We start from the raw sequence: 25766 nt of genomic DNA, 5'->3' as shown, positions 1-25766 counted from the left end.
GTCCTCGGTGAAAATGCATCTAATCACATTTAGGGCTGTGGGTAGTAACACTGTGATGCTGTGGGCAGAGTCGGCTGGAAACAAGAATTTAGGCCTGGGCACCCCATTAGCAAACCAGATATCTAAAAAAAAAAGAAAGTGACCCTCATTTGCAAATCAGACCAATTTTTAACTTGTGAAAACATGCTGTTTCGGTAATTTGCAAGGAATAAAAGATTGCATGCATTTTTGTTTGCTGCAAGGAATGTTTGTTTTAATGTTAGGGAAATTAACAGTAAATGCCAGCCCGCCTCGCCATAAAACACACCCGCATACAGCAAGAAAAAAAGTCCCACACATTGACTTGCCACACAAGCCCATCAGGCACTGCCTGATTGCCCTATAGGTCCGTCCAACCCTGGCTGTGGGCCAGTTGGACCCCATTTTGCCAGTGGTCAAGGTTGTTGTGTTTCTCCAAGTTGCTCGACAGCTGACCAGCACTTTCGAATTTACCCTGAAATCTATTCCAGTCATATATTTTCAAGAGCAGTCCTGCCTTTCAAAACTCACGCAAGCAGAGTTCCAGTATGTGGAGCAGGGCCGCCCACAGCCTCCTCCCGAGTCAGTCTCCCCAGCTCCTGTGGATTTATGGTGGTAGGCACATCAGGGGCATGAGAGAGAGAGCAAATACATTGGTGTCTTATTTGAAACTTTTTGCCAAGGCTGCTTTGGTTCCCCCTCCAGACCTTTGTGCAAAATACACACGAGTAAATCAAGCAGAAATGTGTATTTGTACAATTTACTTGTTTTTTCTTCATTTGGAAAACAATTGTGCCTTTCTTTAAATCCATTCCTGCACAGGACCATTAAATAGAAACGCCCTTTTGTCCTGACTTTAACAAAGGTGTTTTTCTTTTTATTCAAGGAGGAGGAAAGTACTTGCACAACGTTTGTGATTGCTCGCAAAAATCTCTCTTTGTGAGTGTTCCATACACTTTGCGTGGCCTCTCTGCTTGTACCAGCCCTTCTCCAATCTTTAACCCTAAACTCAAGGGGGAAGATTTACAAGAAAGTGACGTATCTGTACAGATGCGTCACTTTCCCTGCGCCACCCTTAGAAACCCTTGCGCCACCATAGATGCGCAGTATTTACAATACGGCGCACTATGGCGCAAGGATTGACAGATGCGTCAGAAATTCTGACGCATCTGTTGGCGGAAAAGTCACGCATTGCTGGAGTCGTGTCGCAAGCATGGCGCAACTCCAGCAATGCGTGTTGAGGCCTATTCCCACTACACTACGTCACTACTTACGCCTGCTTGAAGCAGGCGTAAGGTTTTGATGGAGTGGTGTCCTAATTGTGGCGCAGTGAAATCTCGTAGATTTCACTGAGTCACTTTTACGAGGCCTACCTGCGTGGTAACTCCCACCCTGCATACATTATACCTGACGCAGGTATAATGTGACGCAGGGCTTTACAACATGACGCATCTCCCTAGATGCGTCACGTTGTAAATAGGCTGCATTGTTTGCGCCGCTGTTGCGTCAAAAAAGTGACGCAACTGCGGCGTAAAAGTCACGCAAGGGGCTTGTAAATCTGCCCCCAAGTGTGGAAAATCCACCATGGTGGGAAATGTTCTTCCACTGTGTGTGCACTTTAGAATCCACTAATCCTTATTCTGCAAAGCAGGTTGTGCAATGCCAAATCACAAATGCTTCTGTTGTGGACCCAAGTTAAAGTTAAGTTAGATGTACAAACAAAAGTCTGTGGTATAGACCCCCCCCAATGATAGGCATCAACCACTAATGTGCATCTGAAGCGTATCACTCCATCGGTTCTGGTTCCCATGGTTTGCGAATCGTTGTTGAGAATCAAAGGTTTGTTACTGAGACTTTGGTGACGCTGAGTCATACCAGCAGTGGTGGCTGGAAAGAAAAGGTGATAGGCGTGGGGTTTAGAAAAATAGGAAAAAAAGACTTACCTGCTCATCGCCGGTCACCAGCCGCTGCCTCTCCTCCGTCCTTGCTGTTCTCCTGGCTCTCGGCAGCACCCAGGCTCCTGGACTTCCCTAGCCAATCAAGTTGCTGCCTTCACCAGCATGACAGCAGCGTCGTGATTGGTCTGAATGCCATGGTACAGCGCTCAGACAGGGACTGGAAGCTTGAGCATGTTCTCCACCCAGGCTGTGCAATACAGTGGGTCGAGAACATGCTAAGTACACATGACAGTTTGGCTGGCCCAAGACGACCAGCCTGACCGTCATGCCCACTCCTCCTCCCTCTGCCGGGCTGAGCCCAGCCCCACCCCGCCTAACCTGGCTCCAAACTTCACTAAAAATAAAATGATATTAACGTTCACTTTATTTTCCCTTTGCACTGCTTCCAGAGCAGTGCGGTGGCTCTCTTCCTCCTTAGCGGAGGAGCCGCCCCTGCATACCGCTCTTTTCACAACAATTGTTAAACGTGGGCCGAAAAAGAGTTCTTGTGATTTGTGATTTCAAACCAAGTGCCTGCCACTCATCGCCAAAGACAACAAGCATAATTACATAGCCGTTTTACCTTCCTGGCAACACGTACAGCACTTTACAACAAACAACGGATGCTAATGTAGGTAATTATAGACTGTTAATAAAAAGGATGCATGCAGTTGTCCTTGTTTGCTACTTTCACAGTTTAGTAAACTTTTTACCGCAAACCTGGTAAGAGACAAGCAGGCAATGGGACAGTTTTATTAAAACTAGCACAGAGTTGCTGGCCCCAAGCAGCGTTGCGCTGGCTGAGAGAGCACCGCAGAGCCGTATCTACTAGGATGTGGCATTGCTGCTGTCTTCATCAGCACCGGTGCACAAACAGCCTGCATAGTGCCGCACACCCACATTTCAACCCTAGTCCAAATGTGTGTGCATAGTGTCTGGCATAGGTTTTGTACTGAAAGGGTATCAATCCAGTAGAAAATGCTATATTGAGACAAACTTTCAAACTTTTCGCACATTAGATGTATTGTGCAGCACACAAGTAATTTGCGATAAGTTAGGAGAAATTAAAACATTTCTCTTTGTAAATGCCTACCTCAAGGAGGCATTATTTCTGGGCACAAACCCGTGTCTACCAACTTCAGCAACTATGACTATGCAACAGCAATCATGGGTGGTAGGTGGGAAAAACCATGTACTACACATGAGGCACCCACTTGAAGCAAAATAACGCATAGCAACACAAAGTGCTGTTTCCTTTACTCCTAGAGCATTTTTCCAGCACCAAAAAATGTGCTGATGAAAATTATTTTGTCAAAACCTTGTGCTGGTCCGCATCACTTTGCTTCATTTTATACCATTCAAATCTTGAAAAATCAACCATTTCTTCTTTGCCTTGTGCAGTTAAAGAAGTAGCGGCATGTTTCTTTGGCCTTAACATTCACCTGAAATTATTACGATCTTTTGAAGCACTTTTAGCTCCACCAATGTTTTCTACCATCCGTGGCACCTCACTGTGTTTCATTCCCTGAAATCAGCAAGGCAGAGTATGAAATTATCTCTGTTCCGCTATAAAAAACGACAACCTCCCAAAATTTCCAAATGAACCTGCCTTAACTCTCGAAGTTTAATGTGTGATGTACCTCTTAATAAATGCCTTCATGACTGAGATTTTTAATCACACTAAAGTGAGCATTTGAATATAGTTCTCATCCATTAGATTTATTGAAAGCTCAACCACAGGCAGACAAATACACACCTATTAATTTTTTTGACATTGTTCTTTTTCCTTCACCTCATTCATCTACCCCTATTCCAAGCAGCTGCCATAGGGACGCTACCTGTAGTTGTCAGAAGTTGTGATTTCTCAACAATCTCTAAGAAATGTCTGTGTCTTTTTTCAGAGAGGTTCACCATTGTGCCCCCCCCCCCCCCGCCTCGCCCCGCCCCTCAAAGTAGCCCGGCCACCTTCTAGTAACCTTGTCAGCTTACTGTCAAGCCCTCGCATACAAAATTGGAGTGACATCAGAGGATCATCCATTATTCTACAGCTACTCAACCATGCAGTTACATGAGGCTATCAGGACACAAAGGCAGAAAGAAGTCTTTCCTTTCTCTCCATTGTCCCTTTTCTGTGCCAAATCATAATTTGCTTTGCAGTGTGTACTACATAAATCCTTAATTCACCGGCAGGTCTTACAAGGAAGAGGGACAAGACAACGTAGATAATTGCCGAATTCAGGGATACCCCCTACACCAGACAACAATGAACAATAGTTGTTTCAACACATACCTACATAAATGATAATGGTGCCCGGCAAGGGCCAATTTCCAGGAAGACAGTTTAGCCTGATGAATTTACATCTGTATAACAATTTGAGCTCTTTAGAAAGAAATGTTGGGAAGGAGAGTGCACACTGAGATCGTGTAAAGGATTTTCTATCACTGTTGATGGGCATCTTCTTTTCTCCGCAGCTCATTAATGCAGTGAACACCTTGGACAGAGACGTCCTCAATCAATTACACGTACAGCTTATGGAAATGAGAAGTTGCAAAGGTTATAAACAGTGCAACCCAAGAACCAGAAACATTGACCTTGGTAAGTAATAGCTATGGAGACATTCCATTGACCCCAATGAACTCATCAAGATATTTCCATCAAAGTTAGCATTATATACGAACTTTTTACACATTAATTGAAAAATAGTACATTTATTGAGTTGGTTACAATTTAAATACTTCCACACATGTGAACACATTTCACCCATGTAAATGTAACCTTGTAACTTGATTGTGAGATGATGGTGGTTAGGCATACTGGTATGTGGTTGGGGATACTGCTTTTCATTTATTTATTTAATGTTATTAATTTAATGTATTGGGGCTATTATTAAAGCATGACCTAAGCCCCAGAGGGCATCAGCATGCTGTACAGAGCAACAGGATAGGTAGCCAACAAGTGAGAATAGAGGCATGCAGGTACATCTACAATGAGAACTCGCGAGAGGAAATGCATAAAATGATAGAAGAAATGCATCATCACTGTTGGATAACATAAAGGATACAGTCTAGAAAGGTAGAATGATTGTGTAGATGTAGGTGGTGAGAACAGAGGAAACAAAAAACAACTTAGGAAAAAAAACTGGGAAGAAATGGTATTTGTGCCCCCAGATTTTAATCTACCTGTGCTAGGTTTTTCTAAAGCGTAGAGTTCCAGTGCAGTGCTTTTATTGCAGAAATATGTGCATCCAAAAAATAAAGCAGCAAATGCCCAGCTTGACCGTTTCGACCGCGTGTCCACGGTCTTGATCACATGATATAGATATATATATATATATATATATATATATATATCACTAGATAGATAGCTAGATAAGCACTATTGAAGTTAAAATAAATAGCTTTCATTATTTAGAGCATCTGTATTAATAGACACAATCACACATTTATTAATTACAGTGCGTAGGTCAAATTCCATATTTCCATGGTACAGAAAATATAACACAAGAAAAACACTGTTTACTTCCTCATAGATTGCATGCTACAACGACTTTAGACGAGGAACTAAGGGGCATATCAGCAACGAGGCGATAAAAAATCATAGCCGCTTTTGCGTCCGTTTTCAGGCGAAAAGCGGCGATAATTTTTTCGCCTAATCAGCAAGGTCACGCTATCGCGTGAAACCTTACATTAGCGCTTGAATTCTGAATGCTCAGCTTTGCATCTCTAATGAGATGCAAAGTGAGCATTCCTGACATGACTTGAGAAATGTCGCTAAGCGACATTTCTCCTATCATCAAGCCCCACGCTATGAAGCATAGCGGTAAGAAAAGTAGCGATAACCCCTGTTATCGCTACTTTCCTTACGCCTGCTTCAGGACTGACTTAGCCATGATATCCTATGGAAGGTGGATATCATGGCTAAGTTTGCCTTGCCCTATCATCAAGCTAACGCCAAACTTATTATTATTATCGCTGGGTTTTCAGCTATAATCTCACGTTTGGCAGTTAGCGCTAGGATTTTTATCGCTTTTGAGATAAGCGTTGCTAATAGCACACTATCTCAGCGATAAAAATCCACGTTAGCTGGCGATAATTATCCTAACGCTAAGTGCGCTTATCGATAATTATCGCCGGTCCTTGATGATATGCCCCATCCTCTCCTAAATTATGAGGCCTCTTCAGTGTGATTTTACCTAGACATTCCCTAAATTCTAGTAGGTTTTCAATTTTGTGTGAATTTGTGCACGTGAGTTTAACTTTTTTCTGTTTTTTAATTTTTGTAGGTATTAAAGACGGGGGAAGTTATGAGCAGTACAGGTACAATATTTTGTTGCATGCTTGAAATTATTCCAATGTATACATGACAATAATACACTTTTTTGTTTCTTCGAAAGAATAATGGCTGCACATTCTGTTTGACTGATGCATTAAATAGACTCTGCAACTACATGATTGGGAACCATTTGAAGAAGGCTTAATCACACTTTTTCCCTCATACAATCGACTCAAGGTTTTCGGGATTAAAAAAATCTCCACCTTATATTTTTCCGTTCATAATGCCTATTTTCCCTGTGACTCTTTAAATTAAATAACTGCATATTTTGGGTCTGTTATTTAATTTAAATTTAACATTGAATTATTTAGGGCAGTATACAGAGTATAAGCTGGTCTTTTTCTTTTGTTTTAAGATGGCAAACATTTTATATTGACTGTGTTCTTCAGTCTGGTATACAGGCCTTCCTTCCATGCATTCTAAGAAGCTTAATTTAAACCTCACGATTATCTTTTCAATTTCCTCTAGAACTACCTTTTCCCTCGTACCTAGCAACGTGCATAAGCTAATTATTCCATTAAATGTACTTTTTTGGTATATTTCAAGCCGCTTTTAATATATATTTCGGGGTACTCAATTTGATGTTCTTGCATGGCAGAAGTTCTCGATTATTTAACAAGATGCTGAGACATGAAACGTAGTCACCAGGCACAGCTGGTACAGGTAACGGCGGTGGGGGGGGGGGGGGGGAGAGGATTCGACAGATGACAGGATAGGGAAAGTAAAATAAAAAAATGATTAAAACTATTTACCTTGCTCTCGCCGGAGCGCAAGGTTAGTGGTTTTATTTTATTTTTTACTTTCCCTATCCCATTATCTGTCGACTCCCTCCCTGCCTCACCGCTGTTACCTGTACCAGCCGCACCTGATGAGTACGCTTCATGTCATCTGTCGACTCCCCCCCCTCCCCCCCCCCCCCCCCCGCCCGGCCACGCCTGGTAGTCACTGGAAACCGGTGACTTTTGACATCAATATACAACTCTTCCAACATGAATCTTGTTGGATACAGTAAATCGCAGTGATACACACATGCTGTTACAGATTTTGGTCCACATTGTTCCAGAAATGGTACTTTGGAGAGAGATAACTACTAACTACTGAATGCCAACCAATTGGTTCCCTGAGTTCACAGTGGGAGACTGATACTTTTCACAATACATAGCGGGAAGCAAGGTCATCTCAATGGCTTCCACAAGAGTTATGCCAGATATTCAAGCACATTCTATTGATGTCCCTGCAGCCACTGGAGCAAGTAGACAGCGCCTGGGAGAAACATAAGATGGTTTAAAAAGTCAATGGGTGGGAGCAATGAGTAATCCTTTGAAAAGTTGTGGTAATGAAATATCTTCTATAAATGTATTTGCATCACAGAGATATGGTCCCAGCTATGCTTCATTGCAGTGGTGGTAATTCCTCAGTTGTGGAAATTGCACCCCTGGGGAAATTAACCTACTGCATTTTTAGAGGATTATGTGTGACCACCATTTTCTAAATAGGGCCTTAGTCTGATATAAACAAGTTACAGAAGCCGATTACTCCTTGATGTCTGGGTCATTGATTTACAAAACCATATGTTTTTATTACTGTCAAATGCATGATTATTCCTGCACCTTTGGGAGCATGCATGAAGATCCTCAAAACCTGGAATTTCCTGGACTTTACACTGTTGTTCTTCTTGGTGATGGTTAACTTTTTCTTCCTCTTTGCTGCTTGACTAATAGGCAGTTTCAGCGTCGGAAGTGGCCCAAAATGAAGAAACCTGCTTCCAAGTCCTTGTGAGTTAGGAGTACTTCTGAAAACATATTTGCATTAACTTAACATCTGTTTTTCTTTTCTTTATTGCATGCAGCCTATTTCTTCAATTTTTCTTTTCTGCTTCACTAATGTACATCATTTTTATTCTACTTTACTACTAATGAAAAACCTGTGCTAGCTTTGCCACTCTTCTGTTGTAAAGGTGAACTTTTGTACAACATGCCCTGTACATGTATTTAACTTTTCAACAGAAAGCTTTCCTGTTTACAATTAATGCAAATATTGTTCACATGGCTCTCTGTACGGTCATAGTTATCAGTTGCCATGTGGACCAAAACCCATTAACCAAGACTCCCTAGTACACCACCAGTTACTTGTAGTGTTTGCTTGCTGTTCTGTACATTGCTTTGGGTAGAGTTACTTTCCTAGAAATGAATCAATGGAAACTAAACCCTCCATTGGTTCGACCAAAGTCCAAGAGTTCACCATTAAACAGCAGTGATGGTTCACTGTTAAAATACCTTGCCCATTTCCCTTGTGTTTTGTCTGTTTCCACTGATCAATTATTGTTGATATTTAGTTACGTAACCATTGAAAACAATATTTGAAGCATTTCCATCATCAGGAATTAATCTAAATAAAAAAATATATCTGTAAAGTGAACAGTAAACATCAGTGGGTTCTCATATTTCGTGTTCATAAGTTACAGAATTCACCACCAATCACTAAGGGTAGAAATCTGTGTAATTACTTAGAATACCTTTTTAAAATATATGCAGCTATGTTCAACTCTCAGTAAAGGACCTTCAACAAATATGGGCCTAATTCCCAAACAACCCCCGCAGTCGTGGCAGAGGCCTCACAGTCGCAGTGGAAATTTGCACTCGTGGTGGGACCTCCACAATAGAAACCATCTGTACGGAGGTCTGACACGAATGCAGGACTCCCAGCGCGACTGTGATGCCTCTGCCGCAACTGCAGAGCCCATTTGTGAATTAGGCCCTATTTTTTTAACACTAAAAACATTGCTACAAACAAACTATTCTAACAGATCAGGATTGACAGTTTCATCTTATATTCACTGTGACCACCATTCTCTAAACGAGGTTGTACATTATTTTCCACATTAACTATGAACAAGCACAGACAAACATGAGTACTATTGTTCAAGCTTCCATGTTAAGCACCACCGATTACTTGACAAATAATCCAAAAAATGTGAAGGAGCAAGATTTAATTCTTTATAAAATGTTTTCCTGGTTTAAGACTCATCTGTAATAGAGGACAAGCATCATTTTTGTGCCATCTCTTAATGATTGCTTATATTTATGCAGTCAAAGGAAATGCAGGTGATTGAGGGATGGAGAAAATTAACCCTTTGCTAGTGGTATAGGCCATGTCCTACTTGAGAGGGTGCTAAAAGAGATGTAACTGTTGATTCATACTTAATAGTATAAACAAGCAAGCTGCCCCCAAATGTAATATTATTTAATGAGATTTTTAGGTTCATCAGTTCAATGGCAAACTACAACAATGGACGTTGCCACTTTAATTAATTGTTCTGTAATGTTAGTATTGGATAAGATAACTGCAAAATATTTCCTAGTGCCAGTCGTCTGAAAACAAAGGACTCATGCACAGATTTTCGACACTTGCCCCTATTGCCCGATGCTTTTTTTTCCTGCCCCTTCACAAACTAGGCAACACAAACAGACTGTTTTAGCAAAGGGTGGTGTGTTATAGTCCACTGAAATAATGTACAATGTAATTTCCTCCATAAGTTGAAGTTGCTAGATTCTTATCATGAGGATTTTCATATTTCATTCTGTTTTTATGGCAGAGTTAGTGCTGCCAGAAAGGAAACATCCTCTCTGTTTACAATGTCACTTACAAAGGAAATTATTCTTCGAGAATTGTATGGCAATTTCCTCTTAAGCACTCCAATATGTCACATCAACATTTCAATGTTCATGTGATGGTAGAGGGCATAGTGGCTAGCAGGTATTTTAAACATTTACTACTTAACTATGTCTATCTGCTAGTTCTATGTCTGTTTTCACCAAATTAATTTTATGTCAAATGAAATGGATCAGTTCTCTTCTGTGCAATATTTCCTACTTTGTCTATTGAAAAATCAGAATTCTGGAAATAGTAAGCCTGTTTTAATTAGGTGATGCCTCCAGGAAGGTATTGTATACGTAACCAATAAGTGTATACAAAGAGTTTTGAACACAGCCATGAAATATTTACCGTGTGAAAATTGCGGATGCACAGCACATCTTTCAGACATTTAATTTTGTTGGAACCTACCCACAACATAGCCTTTAGACTTCCATTCCTTTTTACTCATACCAGCTATATTTTAAATAATCCATGTGTCCAGACTGAGATTGTTCTACCACAGTTAGTCAGTAAAACAACTTTTCCAAGCAACATACCCAAATCTTCTTTTTCAGCATAAAGAAGTACATGCTTTATCCAATTCTTAAACCATATTTTATATGTCAGAGAATCGCTTACATCATTTCCTTTCTCGGAGTATGACACTATAGCATAAATATTTGTCAATTTGTTTCCCAATGAAAAATTACTAATTGTTAATGCCGAATGTCAACCACAGTTGATAGCAGTAGAAATCTGAATATACTTTAACATACAATTTTCATTGAATGTCTTACTAATGCAACCTGTATTTACATAAATACTTTTCACACTTTTCTATTGCATTATGCGTAAAGTTATATTTATTTCTAGATACAAAAAAAAATGACAATATGAAATCCTAGTTATGGTATTCTCAATTAAAATGTAAGGTTTGTCATAATAAATCTTACACACTGGTCCGAAAAGTAAAATGAAGTAAGTTAGTGAAAATATTAGTGTAATTGAGTTCACAAGTAGCTTCAAATTGCCTTGCATTTCTGTTAACATCGGTCGGTTCCTTCAGACTCTCAAGAAAAGCAAGAAGATCCCCAGCCTTTCACATATCTTATGAAGATATTAATGAATCCTAACCTAGCCCCATTTCCACTGGACTCCTTATTTCAGCAACTACACCAAATAATTAAGATAGACCCACAGGCTTCAATTCCCACCTGTTCTAAAGTAAATCTGATGTAGCATGAATGATTAAAACTAATTTATTTGCATTTATTGGTTTCTAATTGGATCTTATCTCCACTGAAGAAAATCAGATTTAACAATATTATCATCATAAGCAGATGATACACATTAATGCACATTATGGTGATCAACATTACAACATCTGCTGCCGGGAGAAGATGCAGTCCCAATTATAAGTGTGATCTCTTACACACATTTCAGACAGTTTAATCTCATCAGTGATGTAAAATGAGGGCAGATAAAGGATGGAATGCTGTTATATGGGCGCAAAGGTGGAGTACAACACAATATTCATGCCCTAAATAGTCATTTTGGATTTCTTTCACACTCATAAACCATGTGAATTTCTCTAACATTTTCATTCCATATCATGTTCTTTATTTTACTGAGTTCATGTAGAAAATGCATGTTTAAGCGATTAGTTTAAAATACAATGTAACATGCCGGATGGGTACATTTTATTTGGAATAACACATTTAAATTTCTATATTTGGAATAATGTTAATCTGGGATTTTACTTGTATATCACAATACACATTGTAACATTATGCATGTTCACTATCTCTATGATTTGAACCAAAATGTATTTTAAATTACCCATCTTAAAGATTTATGAACTTTGTAAGTGCAGATATCAGTGGCGTAACGGAAGTTGAAGGGGCCCCCCTGCAAGGTACACAGAGGGGCCCCTGCTCCGGATTTAATCCGGAGCTCTCCAGCGTGAGTACAGTGCCGAGGGGGCCCCCTGCAGCTCGGGCCCCCCCCCCCGCACTGCAGGAGATGCGGGGGCCTGTGTTACGCCCCTGTCAGATATCTATGTTTAGCCCCATGGGAACAGAATTAGCATTCTGTGACAGATCTATCTAACTATAGTTGCTTGATGATGTCAATGTTTTTTAGCAACATGGTGATGAATACTTAGTAATCTTTACTCATGTGTTTATCTCCCTTGACAGAGGCCAACTTTGGGAAGGATGGGAGGGCTAATCACCAACTGCTGGACCTCAATAAGGAGATACACTGGCTAGAACTTGAATCTTTGTACAAACCAGATGAAAATATGTAGGACATAAGAAAGAGGTCTAAACACAGCCTGGAGGTCTGGATGAACTTTAAAGGCGGAGTAGATAGAATGTTTGCACTGTTAAAGTAATTGAAATAGACACAGTGAATATTTTGGACTAACTTTGAGTAGACATCTCTTTTTAAAAGGTCCACTGTAACACCTGCTTTTGCATTGGATTATACCTCACTTGCTTCACAAAGCAATGTACTTCAAGACATCACCACTAACAATCTTCAAGGATCTCACAGCAAGAACTCTGATGGTGCTTTCTATACAGTCTTTGATTCAAAATCCCAATCGGCGAAAAGCACATAAATTCCAACTTTGACAACCATACAAAATCGAAATATAGAAAGAAACAATGTGTAAATAAACATCAAATGAAAAGAAAGGTTTTATTTTGTAAGAGTTGCAACAATGAAGGCATGGAAGACCTCAATAACAAGGGACCAAGAAATCGATTTAACTGCATTGAAGATCTTACCTCTGTGTATGATTACGAACAAAGAATGGCTCTGGTTTTCACAGAGGGCCTCATTGTAATGTAAAGTGTATGTGTCCGTCCATTTGAAATAAGTTGCAAATGAATAGAACATCTCTTTTAATAAAATTGCCAGCTTCTGAAGATATCTTGTAAATAGCCATTTTGTTCCACTATTAAAAGTTCCTTTAACTTGTGAAGAATGTTGTCAATAAGTGTGGGATGCCCAAATACCCTTTTCAAGGATTCACTTGTATGGTATTTTACAACATTTACATTTTTTTAAAAAAGCACTGCCTTTAGATTTACAAAAGCTTTGGATTCAATATTTGTATTCCTGGAGTGTATTTTTCGGATTGCTTTCCAATTGGAAATGGAGAGGAAGTAATGTTGACAGGTGGGATAACCCTAACACTCTTTAAAAGATTAAAACATTTTTCATTATTTCAGCAGCCAATAAAATCAATTGATTACATGATTTGAGTTGTCAAGTTATACTTTTATATTTAAAAACAAACATTAATTGATGTGCTCATACACCATAAAAGTGTATTTTGTTGTTATTATACACAGTTTAAGTCCAAACAGTATGGAGAGTATAGGGATAATTAATAATTCAGTATAAATTCTCCAGTATTCATCATTCTGTTTTCCATGAGCTTCTGAAAGTGGTACTTTACACCTTTTGCTTTGTCATATTGTCAGCCCAACCGTTATCACTTGGTATGTTCAGGATATGTTGAGAGGCAGTGGTATATGAAGGACTGCTGATAACATATGTTTGTAGGAAAAAAATATTCTTAGATTATTTTAGTAGCAGCGTTGATAGGTAGGACTCCTAGGTAAAAATGGTGCCTACTTGTACATCATAGGTAATTTATAAATGCTTGGAAATCAAGCCTGAAACCGTTCAAGCACTGATATGTATCATCAGCTATGTAGCCTGTCATGCTAATTCTTAAATCAAATATTAACAATATTATTTATTTGAGATTATTGTCCAACCTTTTGTAGCATTCTGTATTGTTCAATTGAGTGATAATATCATTATAATCGGTTGTATTCATGATTACAATGTTTCCTCCTTAGTCTGCTTCATGAATTTTAATGGTCTTACCTTTCTGAAAGTTAAACATGGGATGCCTTCCTCCATGAGCTAGGTTACACTTTGCTGATGGTGTATGCTTCACCTTCCTTGTATGCTCCCATATATCCAGGTCCCAAATATTTGATTGATGGAATATTTCAATGCCATTACCTGACAGAAAGTCTGTTATAATTGTTTATTTGAACTTGAACCAACTCTCTTGAATACATCTGCTGTCTATATCCAACTCAGATAAACATTTTTTTATCTGGAAGAGCCCCTTTCACATTCTGTGATGAACAGTAATGGTAAAGTATAAAAAAAACAGGCTAGAAAGGCATTACACTTGCAACTTTGACTGTTGATTCATATTATGTCTTGATTTTTTTGTCTAAAAAAAGTTAAGTTTTAATTTATGCACAAACTTGTACATATCTATTTTTAATGTATTTACATACATCTAGCATGGTAGAATCCCAGACCTATTTTTCAATACAAAAATTATGTCACTGTGCAGTTCCCTGTCTGATAAACTTATAACACAAATGTTCGTTGCAATTCCATGTTCTCCTGTTGTTTTATTTGATCATCTAAGAAGGTAGAAGCGTAGTCAAGGAGTGACAAATGGATAGTTCTTTTTCCTGTAATAGGAGAGGGTTTCTACACCATTCTTTTCCATGTCTGTGTCTCCTGTCTTCCCCTTGCCGCTTTTACTTTACTCTCCCTTCCAGCAGCGTCTTGGTCCCTCCAACTCTTTTCCAGTTCTTATCTGTAGGAAAGTGCCCCTTTTTTACATGGTCATGCCCTCTTTTTACCTGGAAAATGCAATTTTGACTGGAAGTGCCCTGGGCTCCTGCTAACCAGGTCCCCAGTGCCAGATTTCTTTCCCAAAAACGTACAATTCTTTCCCCAATTGGCAATAACTTTAGCACTCCCTGTACGTTCCTTGTAAATGGTACCCCTAGTACCTAGGGCAAGGAAGATAAAGATGGTCCCTAAGGGCTGCAGCACGAATTGTGGCACCCTAAGGGACCCCTCACCAAAATCATGCAGGCTGCGTGTCTTGGTGCAGATAAAAGTGAAAACAACATGGCACCAAGCAAACACTGCATGCAGTATAGGGAAGTCACCCCTACAGCAGGTCTTACAGCCCTAATGCAGGGTTCACTTTACTACACGTGTGCACATATCTGCATGAGCAGATATGTCCCTGTGCTGGTCCGTCAAATTACTTCAAGTACAAGTGATCAGGGAAGCCATTTTAAATACATGTGCAGGGCACTGGTCAAAAATGAGTTCCACAGCTACATGATGGCTTCACTGAAACCAAAGGTATTTGGCATTAAACACCTCGTATGAATAAGCCGACACTGGTGCTGGATTTTTTAATACATGCACGCAGAGGGCACCTTAGAGGTGCCCCCTGAAATTCTAACCCCTACTAGTGTGCTAGCCAGCCTGCCACCAGAGATGAGTTTCTGACTTCCAGGGGTGAAGGACTTCGCTCTCAGGTAGTCAGAAACAAAGCTTGCTCGGTCAGTGGGTGTGTACATCCCACCCCACAGGATGACCTGCGAATTAGCATTCTAAGGCAAGGGTGCTCCAAAGAGCCCACTGCCTTTGGTAAGCAAATCTAGCTTCCCTCACAGAGGAGCATGTCCCCCCCCCGTCTAAGGCCCAATTGGTGCCTGGGCAGGAAAGAAAATTAGTAGTCAGACAGGTGTGTTCACCTGCAAGCTAGTTTTACTCCTAAGATGGGGTACCTGAAGTGAATCCAACATTTCAGAGTCTGCAATCTTTATGATAGCTAACTTATGAACTCTGGGACAGGGTTATGCCCACTTCCCACAAGAAGTGGTCATATAGGGGACGTGGTGATCCCACGGGTCAGTAGCTCATTGGCTACTGCCCTCCATCCCCTAATGCACCTAAATCTAGTATAAAGGGGAGCCCCTGGCACCAGGAAATCAGATCCTGCCGACCCAAAAGAAGAAGGACTGAAGAGCAGCGAAAAGCAAGAACTGCGGAAAAAGCAACTGACTTGGTGCCAACCGTGCTGGCATGTTCGTCAATTCACGACAGTTGCACCAAACTCCACTCCCCTTGCAAGCTGCTGTGCCTCCAAGAGCCTGAGAGGACTGCCAGCACTTCTACAAAGATCCAGGAACTCCAGTGGAGCAGTGGAGCTTTTGCCCTGCACATACCACAGAAAGAACTGTGAGGACTCCTGGTCTTGTGTAAATCTGACACAGGCCAGTACCACTCCACCCGTCGCTCCAAGCCCGACTTGAAGTGGGCAATGGTGCCAGCGTGGTCCTCCAGAGAAGCCCACCATGGGTCTGCCAGGAGGCGACTCCTCAATGCCGCCTGCAGCCTATGTGTGCTGCCACCCTGACAGCGATTGTCTCTGGTGATGAAAACCGGATGCCTCAAAGCACCTCTGCACCTGTCGCCCCTTTCCCGTGGAGAAGAGGAACAAAGGTGTCACCACGTCCCCGAGGATTGCAAGACCTGAGCCCTCCTGTTGGTTCAGCTAGACTGGTCTCCCAGTCCAAACCTGCAGCCTTTTTTCAACCAGGCCGATCCCACAGGATAACACTTGGCACCCGACACTGAAAAGCATTTCTGCACCCAGCCGTCCAAGGGCTGCCCGAGGTGACCTGTTGGTGCTGCCTTGGACCTTGCCCCATGTAGGAAAGTAGGATCTTTCTGGCATAGTTACCCCTACCTTTTACCTGGTGTCAGTGTGTTTTGACTAGTGCACTGGGATGCTGGTACTCAGCACCCTAATGTCTGTGCTCTCTCGCCTCTATTCATTGGTAAGTACATTGCACATCCCACAATTGGTATACTGGTGTAACCCTGTAAGTGCCTAGTATATGGTACCTAGGGCATTGGTACACCAGGGGTCTCCCTTGGGCTGCAGCATGTATCATGCCACCCAAGGGAAGCCCATGCAAACTATCTCTTCAGGTCTGCCATTGCAGCCTGCGTGAAATGGTGCATGCACCTTTCATTTCAGATATTAGGTTTTCCTTTTATCCCAGGCACTGCACTTAAAACCTATATGTCACCCCTAAGGTAGGCCTGACAGCCCACAGGCAGGGTGCATGGTTCTATGTATGAGGGTGGACAATGAACTGGACTGAACCAGGAACAAGACAAAGGCCTCTTCTGGTAGGAGGGCTCCTACTGCAACTTCGTCTCAATGCTCTTCCAAGTTCTGCAACCTCCGTGGCTCTGCATCCTCCTGAGTGCCCCTCGACTCTGCATACATCATGATAGCAAGAAGGAATCTCCCTCGGAGTGAAGGCGTCACTCACCTTCATCTACAGGCACCTCTACGAAGACCGACCGACTTGTGAATCCTGCGTTACACGGGCCCCTCCCAGCTCTACAAAACAGGTGGTAGTTTGTTGGCTCTCCAGAGGCCTGACCAATCTTCCCTGCAAGTCAGGAGACTGTAATCCCTCTACAGCGAACCAGAACCGCATCCCTCTGCACCGTGTCTGTTTGCTGTTGCCAAGGCTTGTTGTTTCTCCTGACCAAAGATCTTCGAGCACCAAGATGCCCCAGCATCACTCAGCTACAAGAGCGATGTCCTCCCTGCTTCTCCAGCGACGAGGGTATTCATCTACTGTGTGCTGCTGAGGCCTTCTTGCCTGCTTCCAGAGGGTCCTCCAGGGATCTCCACTAATTCCTGCTGGCTTTTTTGCTTGCTAAGGGTGGTCCTGACTTACCCTTTCTGGGCGAGTGCCTCAAACCCTGATGGCCTGCAACTAAGATTTGTTCGTGCAACACGTTGTTGATGATCCGGCCAGCCACTGACCTTCCTGCATCTCATTAGCCAATGTGAGACAGCTTGTGGATGTCTCTTGTGCCTCTGCAACATCACCAGAGATCAACAGCTGCAGCTTCAAAACCTCTGCGCTACAGCAAAGTACCTCTTACAAGAGCTGGCAACGGGCTCCTGCTCCTCCTGGACACCTCCAGGTGGTTTGGACTCTGTCCCCTCTTTTCGCAGATACTCCTCATCCAGAATCCACATATGGGTTCCACCAAAGTGGTCCATGAGACTGTAGCAGCTGGACATCAGAGGTTCCCCATTGACGACACCGGGCGGTTCCGACACTACTTCGCATCTATGCAACTGGGATCCCTGGTGTAGGTATCCTGCATTGCTGGGTATCCATGGGACGGAGTTTCTTCCAACCTCCGTGGTTCCAAAGGGTTTCCTCGGGGTCCTCTGGGAAGGGTCCTGAAACCGTAAAACTCCAACTGCAACTTCCCCACATCACCCAATGGACACTAACCCGGGGTATCACCTCTGCGCACGGGCGCCTAGCAACTCTTAGTTACTTACCTGTGGTGGTTCTGTACTCCACCTGGTCGCTAGTTCCTTGGGTGTTAGTCCTGATTTGATACTCACCCCATAGGGGTCCACGTGTTTCCTATGCTTTACTCACCTGTTTTGAAGTATATTGTATTGTGCATTGACATCTCCAGGCAAGAGATATACCAAAATAGTTTTAGTGTTGGTGTATAATAAATAAGTTTGGCAGTTTCTGTCCCACTTGGGGGCAGATCGAACATATTTTTAGGCTGATCTGCCCCCAAGGGGGGCAGGAGCTTACTAGACACAAGGTATATGTGTTTTGGCATTTGGGAGAGTGGCCCCTTAGGCAAGGGCACTCCCCCTTTTTTGGGGCAGCATTATTTTGGCTATTTCTTGCAGATCAGCCATATTTTTAGACCGATCATCCCCCAAGGGGGGGCAGAAACCTACTAGACACCAGGGATATGTGTTTTGGCATGTGGGGGAGCAGCCACTTAGGCCAAGGCGCTCCCCCTTTTTTGAGGCTATTATTTTGTCCATTTCTGCTCCCCTTGGGGGGAGATTGGCCCTATTATTAGGCCAATGGGGCAGAAAGCCACTAGACACCAGGGATTTTCTTTATTTATATGTAAGCGAGTGGCCATTTGGGTAAGGGTCGCTCCCCATTTTGAGGGCAATAAGTTGCCCGTTTACTGACCCCCGGGGCAGATCAGCTTAATTATAGGTCCATCTACCACACGGAGGCCATGAACCCACTAGACACAAGGGATTGAATTTACTGATATTTGGGGAGCAGCCCCTTGGGCAAGGGTCTCTCTTAATTATGGGGGAAATATTTTGGCCGTTTTCTGCACTCCTGGGGGCAGATTGGTCTTATTATTAGGCTCATCTGCCCCCAAGGGGGGCAGAAAGCCACTAGACTCCAGGGTTTTTTCTTTATTTATATGTAAGGGAGCAGCCATTTGGGCAAGGGTCGCTCCCCATTTTAGGGTAATATGTTGCGCATTTTCTGAATCCCCCGGAGGCAGATCAGTCTTATTTATAGGCCCATCTGCTCCAAGGGAGGCAGAGAGAAAGATTGAGTGTGTGCATATATATATATATATATATATATATATATATATATATATATATATTAGCTACTGGCGGTCGGTTGCCAGTAGGTAGTTATAGTTAGGACCTTGTTTCTATTCAAAAAGCGTTTTTTCTTTTGCCAATATCTTTAGCGCCGTTGGACACATTTTCGCAAAATGGTTCGCTCAGGTCAGCTCCTGTCTAGAAAGTTTTGGGGTGATGTGTCAAGTGGGGGCCGAGAAAAAAGAGGGGTCCCAAAACGCGTTTTCCCCATGTTAATTTCCATAAGAACTTTAGACAAAGCTACAGCCCGAACTGCTGAACGGAATTACACCAAATGTGGCAAAAAGGTAGGTCTTGGTTCGGAAAGCATGCTTTTTAAATGGTGTAAATCCGTTCAGTAGTTCCCGAGAACTAAAAAATAAAAAAATATCGATATCTGAGGGCCGAGGAGGACTCGTGAACCCACCCGAGCACAAGCTTGATTCTGATTGGCTGTCAACACTCCAAACCAGGAAGTGTTGGCAGCCATCTTGTGACTTGGTAAAACCGAGTCACAAGAAAATAGTAACATAAAGGATAAAAAACAAGAAAAGGGGGCAGGGTAGAAACACCCTGACCCCCTAGGCCTGCTCAGGGGGTCCCCACAAGGACCCCCAGGGCCAAAAAAACATTTTTAAAAAAACAGCGAATTCGAGCGGGGTGTGCATTAAAAAGTGATATATATATATTGAGATGTCATCAGTGATGTCACTGACCATGTCATGAGTGCTGTAATATGTGATGTCATCAGCAGTGCATTGCGGGGGCACGAGTTATAGTTAGCTCAACTAACTATAATGGCAGAATTTCTCTGGTTTTATACGAGAGAAATGTCCAACTAACTATAACGTCCCTGAAATCTGTGTTATATGCAGCTGTATGGTGGAGTTAGTCTGCCGGTCTGCGTGTACTGGCCTTTGGCATGGGCACATGGCTGCCGATGTGTGTGGACTAGCGCTTACCTGGCAGTGCATGTGGACTGGCGCTTGGCTAGTGGTTCGTGTGGACCAGTGCTTGGCTGTGTTAAGCCACTCACCTGATTTCCAGGTTTATTCCTTTGAGGTGAGACAGCTGAACCTCACTCCTCCTGATGATCTTTATTGGTTATATGAACACTGATATTGAGACAGACCCCAAGGGAAAAGGGAAATGGGAGAAAGAAACAAACAAAAGAAAACAAATCGTTCCAGGAAGCGGTGTCTCTGGTAGATATGCTTATGTTTCTGATACACGTACTTGCTCTGGACCAGATAGGGATTCTGTGAGGAAGTCAGCTGTGTATGTAACATTGTGAACTGTCTGTGAGGGAATTACATAATAACCAAAGTATGTGTTTTTGAACCAACCTTTCATTTGCTCAATAGTTAAAACATTAGCGCACGATCAACCTTGCACTTACTGTAAATTTACATGCTGCTGTACAACATGTGTAGGACTACTGTGCTTTCAGTATAGCCGAATATTAGTTTTTCCTAATAATACAGAAACAAGAAAGAACCTTAATAAATGGTTGCCGGAAACAGGTGTGACATAACTGAGTATAAATAAGAAAAGACTGTTGAGCAACAGACAGAACCTTACCCACATTAACTCACAATGTCCAGAGTTTCTTGCACTCTGCTCGAATGTCCAGAGTTTCCTGTGCTATACTTGACCTCAAATATCGTATTTAGTATTGTTGTTCTTTTATAAATATCGTATTTAGTATGGCTGTTCTTTTTTAAATAAGCACGGTAATATGACACAGGATGAAGAGTAACAGTTCCACTAAGCGGCCTTGCGCTATAATTGTTTCAACAATAAAGAGCGTCTATGCACTTTAAATGTCACAAAGTTTTGTTCAAATAAAAAAAGAGATATACCTGATGGTTCAATCAATCAATCAATCAGAAGTTTGTTAAGCGCAGCTACTCAACCGTAAGGGTCTCAAGACGCTAGGAGTAGGGAGGGGGCAGGATCCATTACATCAAGGAAGAGCCAGGTTTTTAGGTTTCTTGCGAAGATGGGGAGCGATGTTGTCTGTCTGAGGTGGAGTGGAAGGGGTTCGAGGCTTTGGCTGCAAGGAAGGAGAAGAAGCATCCTCCCGATCTGGTCTTTCTGGTGCGGGGGACCATGGCGTAGGAGATTTGGGCTGATCGTAGGGTCCTTTGGGGTGCGTGGAATTTGAGTCGGCTGTTCAGGTATGCTTGTCCGGTACAATGGAGGGCCTTGTGTGCACGTGGGTGAGTATCTTGAAGGTGATTCTCGCCTCGACGGGGAGCCAGTGGAGTGTTCGCAGGTGCTGGGAGATGTGGCAGTGTTTTGGCAGGTTGAGGACCAGTCTTGCAGCGGTGTTCTGGATGTTCTGGAGCTTGCACGTGAGGTTTTTGTTTATTCCGGCATAGAGTGCATTGCCATAGTCGAGTCTGCTGGTGACCAGGGCGTGAGTGATGGTCTTTCTTTGTTCAAGGGGGATCCATTTGAAGGTCTTACAAAGGAGGCGGAGGGTGTGGAAGCAGGAGGACAAGACGGAGTTGATCTGGTGGTCCATTTTGAGCTCAGAGTCCAGGATGATTCCCAGGTTGCGTGAGTGGTCCGTGGGGGTTGTCGGGTTTCCCAGGACGGGGGGTCACCAGGTGTCACTCCAGACATCGGGGTTTGGGCCCATGATGAGACCTTCTGTTTTGTTGGTGTTTAGTTGTAGGCAGCCGTTTTTCATCCATTTGGCGACGGATTCCATGCCTTCTCGAAAGTTGTGTCTGGCGATGTTGGGTTCGTTGGATAGGGAGAGCATGAGTTGGGTGTCGTCTGCGTATGACACAATGTTCAGTCCGTAGGTCCTGATGATGGGGGCGAGTTGAGCCATGTAGACGTTGAAGAGTGTTGGGCTGGGGAGGAGCCCTGGTGGACTCCGCAGCGCAGGTGGTAGGTGTAGGGTCCGAGAGGAAAGGGGGGAGTCTGACCCGCTGCCTTCTACCGGAAAGGAAGGAGCGGATCCAGTCGAGGGCCTTGTCCTGGAATCCTGCGTCGTGGAGTCTGCGTATTAGGGTGCGGTTAGAGACTGTGTCGAACACCGCTGAGAGGTCGAGGAGGATGAGGGCTACTGTTTCACCTTAGTCCTGTAGGGTGCGGATGTCGTCTGTTGCGGCGAGGAGGGCAGTTTCCGTACTGTTTTTTTCTGAAACCGGAATGGGAGGAGTCGAGGACGTTGTGCTCTTTGATGGATGTGGCGAGTTGGCTGTTGATGGCTTTCTCAATGACTTTCGCTGGGAAGGGGAGCAGGGAGATGGGTCTGTAGTTTTTGAGATCGGGTGGTTGTGAGCGTATAAAGCGCCAGACGTGAATAACTTATCTGTACCGCGTTCTTTTCTCTTATCAGTTTCTGCCAGTTTGCTGTTCAACGAAGAAGGGAAGCTTTGGGAGAGAGGATGGAGGCGTGACCACCTCTACAGGAATGAAGAAACAGGAAGCAACCTGGAATGAGCCGCACTGCTGAAGGAAGATGCCAAAAATGACGACCTCTGGAGACGAAGACCTCTGGAAATGGAATGCTGGTGAATGAAGACGGCAGAAGCCAAGCAAAGACTATGGCGTCTAGCGCTTCTTTTATATGGAGGAAGGCGTGCACTTGAATGCGTGTTGCCAGTGGCTTTCACGTGCTATAGGGAATGTGGCTAATAAATGTGCTGCCAACAGTTCCCATGTGTTTGTAAATGTGTGCTCTCAGCAGGCGTTAAATCACGTGAGAACAAGGCAAGTGAAACAATATAAACAAATAAATGAGAAAAGTATAATACACATAAATGGGACATGCAAGGCAGTTAAATACTGTGGGCCCTGTATGTAACTAAACATCAGAGAAAATAAAAGGAGATACACAGGTTCTGTCTCTTATTGAATCTCTTAACTCGGATGGAGGAGGAAATGATTAGGTGCTGAGGCGTGCCATGGCTTGGGGGGGATGGTAGGTCATGACAGGCTGGTGGTGCGTCTGGACTAGCACTTGCCTGGCAGTGCACGTGGACTGGCATCTGGGTGTGTGTGTGTGTAGACTGGCGCTTGGCTGGCGGGGTGTGTAGGCTGGCGCTTGATTGGCAGGCAGTGTTTTGTAGACTTGGGCTTGGCTGGTGGAGTGCATAGAATGGCGGTGTGTTGGTGGCTGGTAGGCAGTATGTGTATAAACTTGCTTCAGGTGTGTTTTTCAGCTGTCTGATGTTTGGGTGCTCGGTGGTGAGGTTGGTGTGTTAGTCGTGTTGGTGTATGAGAGTGTCGGGCCCTTGAATGGCGCTGTTTGTAAATATAAGTGATGTATTGTGTTGGAACTGCAGCTGGCAGTGTGAATGGTTTTCTCTGTCTGGCGCATGAAAGGCGTGTGAATTGACTGTAAAGCAGTTGGTACCTTGACGTGGCTTTACAGCTCACGAGCTGTACATCAGTGGGTCTTTGATCTAATGTTGAAATTATTAACCATGACTTTTCCAGATTGTTTTTTACTAACTATTTAGTTAACCTTGTGCCAAATCCAACCAGAAGGCCTGGGATTGACTAGTGGATGGATGTGCAGTAATGTTTTTTTGTATTTTTTTTATCGTGAGTGCATAGTTTCTCTGTAGTGAACACCTTTTGCCCTCACACTTTTTGTAAACTGGTCACCAAGGGAATATGTGATATGGTTTGTGTGGATCCCACAGGTTTACTTACCCAGAAGCTCTTGTATATTTGATTAATAGAAAAAAACATATTGTTTCCTCACATTTCTGTGTGGGAAAGTTGTCAGATCACTGAGCTGGCACAAATTTCCTACAGCCTAGCATTCCCCCAAGTCTCTTGATTAAAGTGGTACCTCATTTGGGTGGCTAGACCAAGTGCCTACAACAGGGAAGGCCCAAAACGTATTGTGGAAGCATCAAAATGTTCGATCACAAAACAACATGGTTTTGCAAGGGGTTCACCTGCACTTTTGGTCCCGATCTCGGCAGCAATCTAGGGAAACATACCAAACCCAGACATTTCCCGAAACTACACACCTGGGGGGGGGGGGGGGGTTTGTACAGGCAGGTATGGCTTGTGTGGATCCCCCATTGTCCTACCCAGAATCTCCTAGAAAACTTAAATTTAGCTTAAAAAAAAAAAGCAAATTTTCGTACATTTCTGTGTAGGAAAGTTGTGGGATCACTGAGCCAGCACTAATTTCCTATCACCCAGCGTTTCCCCAGGTCTCCCGATAAAAATGCTACCTCAGTTGTGTGGGTGGACCAAGTGCCTGCAACAAGGAATGGCTCAAAACGTATTGTGGAGGAATCAACATTATCGATCACAAAACGACCTGGTTTTACAAGGGGTCACCTACGTTTTTGGTCCAGAGTTCAGCATCCATTTAGGGAAACCTACCAAATCCAGACATTTCTGAAAACTAGAGACCCAGATGAGTATTATGAGGTATGACTTGAGTGGACCCCCAACGTGATTGTACCCAGAATCCCCTGAAAACCTTAAATTTAGCTAAACAAAAAAAAATTGCTCACATTTCTGCATGGGATCACAACGCCGGAACTAATTTCCTACCAACCCAGCTTTCCCCTTGTTCTCCTGAGTAAAATGATACCTCACTTGTATGGGTGGGTCAAGTGCCTGGGACAGTGAAGGGCCAAAAATGTGTAGAGGTTAAACAGGGCCCCAAAGTGGGTCTAAGAGGGCAGTTTTTTTAAAATCTCTTTTTGGATTGCCTCTGCTTTGGGCACCTACACAAGTGAGGTATAATTTCCTACGGTTGTAACCTCCCATAAGGACTGCCCCGTTACATGTAACAGTACTATCAATGTTTTATTTACAGGTTCAAAGCACTCTTTTGTTAATCACTTTTTCGTGGTAGCTGGCTTTGCAGGGACAGCTATGCACTACCCCAACCCTGACTCATCAGATGCTTTCGAGGACGCCTGTTCCTTGTACCCTGCTGCATTGGTCAAAATGTAGGCACAAATGGCTGTTTTATTCAACTCAATTTCAATATTTTCAACTATTACTTTCTATAGGAAAACCTTGAAGGATCTACACAAATGGCCCCTCGCTGAATTTTAAATTTTATCTACTTTTTAGAAATGTATAGCTTTCCGGGATCCATTTTTGGTTTCAAACCCATTTCTACCACTAGCTGGAAGGAGGATGAAAGCACAAAAATAGTATAAATAGGCTATTTCACAGTAAAATGTCAAAACTGTGTAGAAAATGTTAGTTATCTGACAAAAGTCTGCCTGTTCCTGAAAGCTGGGAAGACGGTGATTTTAGCACCACAAACCCTTTGTTGATACCATTTCAGGGGAAAAAACAGACGTTTTCTTCTGCAGCACATTTTCCTAAAACCCACATTTAGCTGTATTTTGGCTAATTTCTCGGTCTCCTTCAGGGGAATCCACAAACCCTGGGTACATTTAGAATCCTTAGGATGTTGGAAAAATGAGGGACACAAATTTGGCAGGGTAACCTTATGTGGACAAAAAGTTATGGGTGCCTAAGCGTGAACTAGCTCAAAAAGCCA

At 43.0% G+C, this 25766-nt stretch overlaps 1 protein-coding gene across 6 annotated transcripts in view; it reads left to right on the top strand.

Annotated features, from left to right (window-relative positions):
• SULF2 (sulfatase 2) overlaps positions 1-13191 on the top strand; it is a 365924-nt gene extending 352733 nt beyond the window's left edge. For 3 of the 6 annotated variants that reach the window (XM_085619422.1, XM_085619421.1, XM_085619420.1), the window contains exons 18-21: positions 4428-4551; positions 6239-6272; positions 8010-8063; positions 12123-13191. In XM_085619422.1, the coding sequence (XP_085475548.1) occupies positions 4428-4551; positions 6239-6272; positions 8010-8063; positions 12123-12153 (243 nt within the window). In that variant the 3' untranslated portion in view covers positions 12154-13191. The remainder of the gene's footprint in view (positions 1-4427; positions 4552-6238; positions 6273-8009; positions 8064-12122) is intronic. The other 3 variants (XM_085619425.1, XM_085619423.1, XM_085619424.1) reach the window with 1 other exon arrangement.
• Positions 13192-25766: the final 12575 nt, after the last annotated feature.

Source organism: Triturus cristatus, chromosome 7 (assembly GCF_964204655.1).
Source record: "Triturus cristatus chromosome 7, aTriCri1.1, whole genome shotgun sequence".
Classification (NCBI taxonomy): Eukaryota; Metazoa; Chordata; class Amphibia; order Caudata; family Salamandridae; genus Triturus; species Triturus cristatus.
This window is presented reverse-complemented; position numbering and strand designations above follow the sequence as displayed.